This window comes from Galeopterus variegatus, unplaced genomic scaffold (assembly GCF_000696425.1).
Source record: "Galeopterus variegatus unplaced genomic scaffold, G_variegatus-3.0.2 Scaffold4933, whole genome shotgun sequence".
NCBI classification, from domain to species: Eukaryota; Metazoa; Chordata; class Mammalia; order Dermoptera; family Cynocephalidae; genus Galeopterus; species Galeopterus variegatus.
In genome coordinates this window covers 241,135-247,937 of record NW_007731044.1, presented here as the reverse complement: position 1 = coordinate 247,937, position 6,803 = coordinate 241,135, and the positions used below count along the sequence as shown (strand labels likewise).

At 43.1% G+C, this 6,803-nt stretch overlaps 1 protein-coding gene across 1 annotated transcript in view; it reads left to right on the top strand.

Annotated features, from left to right (window-relative positions):
- LOC103604045 (protein prune homolog 2-like) overlaps positions 1–6,803 on the top strand; it is an 86,812-nt gene that overhangs the window by 52,752 nt on the left and 27,257 nt on the right. The window contains exon 4 of the mRNA XM_008588633.1: positions 4,209–4,382. Coding sequence (XP_008586855.1) covers positions 4,209–4,382 — 174 coding nt within the window. The remainder of the gene's footprint in view (positions 1–4,208; positions 4,383–6,803) is intronic.

The window sequence follows — 6,803 nt, the reverse complement described above, 5'->3', positions numbered from 1 at the left end:
TGTTCTCAATGCCTTTTCCTTTCTCCTCCCCTTCAGGAACACCCATGATTCATATGTTTGTGCATCTAAGGTTGTCTGCTATCTCTCTTAGATTTTCTACATTTTTAAAATTCTTTTTTCTTTCTTTTTTTTTTTTTGTTAGCCTGAGTTATTTTGAAAAGACTGTCTTCAAGATCAGAAATTCTTTCTTCTGCTTGATCTAGTGTGCTGCTCAAGCTCTCAGTTGTGCTTTTTATTTCTTTGAATGACTCCTTTAGTTCTGTATTAGTCCGTTTCTGTTGCTTATAACAAAATAAACAACTGTCTGATTTATAAAGGGAACAAAATTTATTGCTTACTGTTTCTGAGTCCAAAGTACATCTAGGGGTGGTGACAGTGACCCAGGGCTCTCCCATTGCAAGATGGTGGAAGCAGAGAGAGCAGAGAGACAGATTCTCCTCTCTCTTCTTTAAAAGCCCTCAGAACCATGCCCCTGACCACCATTTTTAATCCATTCACTGTGGCATGGTCCTACAATTTAATCACCTCTTCAAGGCTCCACCTCTCAATTACCATAATAGGATTTTTTACCCTCTTAACAGGCACAGTGGGGACCAAGTTTCTAATACATAAAATTTGGGGGACACAATTGAAGCTTCAGTGAGTTTTGGGGGAACGTAATTCAATCCACAACAAGTTCCATGAGTTCTGCTACATTCTTTTTTAAAGTATTATTCTCTTTGTAAATTTTCTCTTTCAGATCCTGGATAGTTTTGCTCAGTTCATTGTGTCATCTAAATCAGTCTTCTTGTATCTCATTGAGTTTCCTTAAGATTTTTACTCAAAATTCCTTTTCAGTCATTTTAAGTGTTTCCTGTTCTATGGGGTGTGATACTTGAGAGTTATTTTGTTCTTTATTTGGACTTATATTTTCTTGTTTTTTTTCTTATTTCTAGTATCTCTACATTGATGTCTGATCATCTGGTGCAGCAGTTGCTTCTTCTATTACTCTAGAGTGGGCTTAGAGGAGAAAGACTCCTGTAGATGTGTTTTATATTTATCATTGAGTAACACATTTCAGCATTGGTTCCAGGTGGACACAGTTGTGTAGTCTCTCCATCTGGGTACTTTGTCCATAGTCAATATTGAAGTTGCATGTGACTCTGGCCTCGGCACTGGGGCACTTAGTGATTTCTTGCTGAGGTTATTGACACTGTGTTAGGTCATTGAGGATGTGGGTGAGATCTTAAGTTCTTGTGAGGAGTGCTTCAATGCCTTGTCAGTCTTTGGTCGGGGTGGGCTTGTTGGCACTCTGGCTAGTGTCCTTTGACCCTTATAGTTGCACTGGGAGTTTTCTTCTTTACTTAGCTCTCCTTGGTTTCTGCACTCTCCAGGTGTTCTGCATGTGTCTCTCCCTGGATTGTGGCAATTGCATGGGCTGCACACATAACTTCTACCCCCTGGTGCACTACTTTGGGGTGCAGCATAATTCCCCCTGTGGGTTGGGCCACTGGATCATGGGTCTGTGCTTGCTCACCTCCTTCCCTGGATTCTGCTGGTGACCCTCCTTGTGTCAGGGCAGTCCAGTGGTAAGCAGTCTGCCTGCACAGCAGCTGTAGCTGTTGCAGGTGCTGCTGTGGTGGCAGGCTGCCCTTCAGTGGTGGTGGCTGTGGCAGTGGCTTTGGTGGGCTGCCTGCGTGACATGAGTGGCTCTGGCAGCAGTGGGCTGCTTGCATGATGATGGTGGCTACCTGTTGGTGCCAGTGTTTGCAGCAACTGCAGCAGTGGCCGTTGCAGTGGCTGCCTGTTTGGCTGCAGTGGCTGAAGTGGCAGCCTGCACAACTACAGTGTCCACAGTGGCTATGGGGTTACCCAGGGGGGGAGCAGAAGTGGTGACAGCAGCTGCTACCACCTCTAATCATACTTTTTGAAAAAACAGTGAGCATGTGTGCATGCAGAGGAAGAATAACACATCAAACTAACTGGTGAGGGTTACACTGGTGATTTCCAGTGTTTTCATGAACAATTTCTTTGCACTCTTGTTGGTGTGTTTTACTTTATTTTAATTAATAAACTTTATTTTTTAGAACAGTTTTAGGTTCACAAAATAATTGAGTGGAGGGCACAGAGAGTTTCCCAAACCCTCTTTCCCCTCACACATGCAGCCTTTGTCACTGTCTGCATCCCATACCAGAGTGGTGCATTTGTTACAGTCGATGAGCCTACATCAGCACATCCCTATCACCCAAAGTCCATAGTTTACATTAGGGCTCACTCTCCGTGATGTACATGCTATGGGTTTTGACAAATGTGAAATGACATGTGTATTAGTTTATTTCTGTTGCTTATAACAAAATACTTGAAACTGGGTGATTTATAAAGAAAATGAAATTTATTGCTTACAGTTTCAGAAGCTAGGAAGTCCAAAGTCCAAGGAAAACATCTGGTGAAGGCTTTCTTCAGTACTGACTTCAGTGACAGCAGAGTATCACATAGCGAAAACGGTGGAATAGAGAGAACAGAGCAGAGCGAAATCTCCTCATTCACTCTTTTAAAGCCCTCGCAGCCACACCCTGACCACCATTTTTAATCCATCCACGACTGCATGGGCCTATAATCCAATCACCTCTTCAAGGCCTCACCTTTCAACTACCATAATAGGATTCCCCACCCTCTTAACAGTCACAGTGGGGGCTAAATTTCTAATACATAAAACTTGGGGAACACAATTCAAGCTTCAGTGAGTTTTGAGGGAGCATAATTTAATCCACTACAACATGTATTCATCATCACATTATTAAACAGAATAATTTCACTGTCCTAAAATTCCTCTGTGCTCCACCTATTTATCCCTCCCTCCTGGCAGCTGCGGATTCTTTTACTGTCTGTCTCTATGACTTTCCAAAATGTAATATATGGAATCATACAATATGTTGACTTTCTGACTCCTTCCTTCTCTTATGCATTTAAAGTTCCTTGCAGGGAAGGGCATGTGTGTACAGAAGGAGCATCAGAAGACAAATTCACATCAGAGCCCAGAGTTCTTAGAGAGTAGAGACCAGATGGAAATGGGGTTCCAGGAAGGGAGCTCAGATTAGCATCCAAGAATCCTAATGCAAGTAGGAAGGAAGAAGCAGGAAGAAGCAGGGATTCCAGACCAAAAAATGGATTTGCACAAATGATACCGTGCTTGACCCAAAGCCAACAATTGCTGCTTTCTGTCCATAAGAAGCTGCAAGTGCTGGTGGGAACACAGTGGAAACCAGAGTGAGCCAAGGCTCTGTAGGTGGTGGTAACTGTTGGTGCTGGCAAAAAAGGCTAGGATTGCTTCCTAACAGAACTTCACGTTGCTATTCTAAGTCGTAGGTAATTAGACTCTTCTGAATGTGTAATTGTAGAATCTTCCAGAACATAATGGTTTTGTTGTAGTCCCTTACAGATTACCTCTATTTTCAGGAACTTGTCCAAACTTTCCTTTATTGAGCGTTCTGAGTAAGTGTCAAGCTAAGTGCAGAGTGGATCGATGGAATATTAAAGGTGATTCAGACACAGTTCCTCAGCCCAAGTTGTTCACAGCCTCTTAGTAAAATACATAAGAATGGGAACCACACATTCGGGTACAATGTGATGGCCTAGAAGAGTTGAAAAAGGTTTTGAGTATGTTTGCTTGTCAACTCTGTGATCTGAGGCAAACGACTTTAGAGTCAGTTTTTGCATTGGTGTAATACCCATTTTAATACCTGCTATGGTGCCTGGTACAAGGTAAATACTTAATGAAATATTGCTGCTATTATTACCATCATGCCATCAGAGGAATATAGGTAAAAGGCAGCACAAATTAAAAGGAATTGAATAGAAAAATAAGAATGATAATATCTCAGAATTATTGTGAAAGTTAAAAATAATATTTTTCCTTCAAATTACTTAAACATACAAAGAATAGCCATTGTTAAACTCTCCTGTTACTTCTAGGAAAAAGAGAAACAATTGCTGCTTATTCTTTTAGACACCATGGTTACTTTTTCTGTTTGCACAAGAGTAAACTTCTCCCCAAAGAGTGCTCAGTGGGCTTTTTTATTGCTTTGTGCACCCACAGATTTGGAAGTCTTGCAAATTTTTGGCCTTGGACCATTCTGGTCTATCAAGTTGTTTGTTTCTCACTTACTGTAAAATCTTCCTGTAGCATTTTTGGAAACAGAATTCAGCCCTGCTCTGTGCTTCATTTCCAGAAGATCCCACAGCCAACAAAGATTCTGGCCAAGAGTCAGAGTCTATTCCAGAATATACGGTCGAAGAGGAGCGGGAGGACAACCGGCTGTGGAGGACGGTGGTGATTGGTGAACAGGAGCAGCGGATCGACATGAAGGTCATCGAGCCCTACAGGAGGGTCATTTCTCACGGAGGTAGTCAAGCTCTGTGCAAATCTGGGAAATGGGGAAGGGGGCAGCCATATATTTTTTTTTATTAGAAAATGAAATGAGAGCGATTTGTAGCAGCATATCCAAAAGACCCTATCCTGCAGTCAGTGTTTAGGGGACTCTTGAGCTAAGTATATTAGCTCATACTTCATTCAATAAACATTTGAAAGCCTACTATGCAATGTAAAAAATGCTTTTCATGCCACATATCTGATAGCTATACTCTTCTGTGCAAATTTCATGAAAGCCATATTTGTCCAATTTGATAATGTTTGTTCGGAATTTCTATCAGTTAGTTGTAGGGTTGAATTGAATAGTTCAGCCTACGTAACACCATGTCATAAGATCACTGTACCAGAGATGCTTCTAATTACAAAATAGTCTTTTGAATCCTCTTCAGAAGCTTTAAGAAATCTTTTTAGGCTCCACCTGGTAATTTTTTCCTTACTCGAAGTTTACCTTTCTATAAACTACATTAAATCTAGGCCTGACAACAGCCAATCCCAGTCAAAGCCTCCACTTGCTTAGTGAGGGACAAGGGAGAGAGAAAAGTGTGTTTTGTATTTCCACTGCTTTCTCAGGGGCTCCAGGAGCGTTTATAGCCTTGATTAATTTGGGATTCACAAAAAGTCAGGTGAGCACAGGCAACACATTCAATGCTGTCGACTTCAGAAAACACCCATGGCTTCTGACTTTGCTGCTGCATGCTCTCCTTCCCCGAAGGCCTGAGGCACCACTCTCCCCACCCAGCTGTTCTTGAAAAAGAGCGAGCTAACAAGGCAATTGTTGCTGTCTACCTTCTCTCATCCTTAGGACAAGGAAATGAGAGTCTTGGCACTGCATTAAACCTATAGCTTTTGTTTTCTAAAGAGCAGGAGGCCATGTTTTTATTGCAGTCAAACAGCCCACCACCTGCAGATTCTTCACCTCCTATTCCATGCACCTCCACGTAAGCTTCAGGACGATCCAGGGAACTACCATGATAGGGAAGTAGAATTCCAGTCGTGCCCCTAGCCATGACTTTTCTTTTCTCTTGCCTCCCGATTTTGACCTGCAATTGCAACATGGCCCAGTGAGAGCTGCTATGGGGCCAGGGGCAGTTTCCTCTAGGAAAAACCTTTCCCACAGCCCTTCAGAATGAGGGCTGGGCTAATGTTGCTGAAAGTGACAGACATCTGGCCATAGAGTCAACCCTTTTGTTCTTACCTGAAAACCGCAACCGGAACTGAAGATTATCCAAATCTTCCCAGAAAGTCACACCTCCCTTGCACCATTCATCAGGTATTTTTGATTTGTTTGCTTTTTGGAAATAAAAACAACACAAAACAAAGGCTGACTGTAAGAGTAGCCTGTGCTCATTCTAAAAACAGGGATAAGAAAGGTAAAAAATCTGTCAAAGTAAATCAAAGTCACTCAGTGACAAACCTGATAAACATTTTTACCCTCAGCTCTTAAGAGTCCCCATGTTGAAAGAGACAGGCTCACGGTTTTGCTGCTATCTTGAGGCCGGGTTACCTCTTAGGGCTCTGGTAGACTCAGCTACCTGTCCTTTCAGCCATGGTGAAGTTAGGTGGGCTGGGTGCATGGGATAAGCCATCAGCCTGCAGCCCAAATCTGAAAAGGTGACATCATCAGAAGAAGCCGCTGCTTCTGCCTGTCACAGTCTTTGTAAAAATGTCCTAAGGTCGGGGCTAACCTAGTTTACTGAGCTCTCCATCCCTGCCAGCCCCTCTCCTTGCTGTTTGCTTCTGTCCCTTCTGTGTTGCAAGCTTGGTTCTTGTCTGTGTGACTGTCCCATTTGTTTTGAAGAGAAGGCCACTTTTCCTCTCTCCAGCTCCACTTTGACCTCTTCCAGGCGCTGGCCTGCATGACGCACCTCTGGCTGCACCCATCCAGAACTTTGGCAAGAAACCACCTTTTCCCATACCCCAAACAGCTTTTGTGCTCTGTAGGTAAAGGATAGTTCGATGTTACATCTGAATTTACCAAAGCTACGTCTTTTGTATTGGAAGCTGACACCACTCTCTTAGACCTTAATGAGGATAAAGCTACTTAGTTACCAACCCACTGAGTTTGTTATCCTGGTGAGCATTTAAAAAGCAGCACTTGCTGCACAGTGAACATGTATCTTGTTTGAGTGCCTTCCATTCTGCAATGAGGAAGTTTTCCCATTCAGGCCAGTAGGGAAGTGCTGGCTGTGCAGTGTGCTGTGTAGAAAACTGCAAGGTAGGAGCGATGCCAGGCCCTGGCATGTGTCCACACCGGCTGGGAACACTGGTGCATGAGAGCAGTATTTGAACACATAATTCAGTCTTCAGTTTTGGTGACATGCATATGAGCTATTGCCAGGTCCCTGTACACAATGTGGAAGAATGGAGTTCAAGGCCCACCTTCGCCACTTACTGG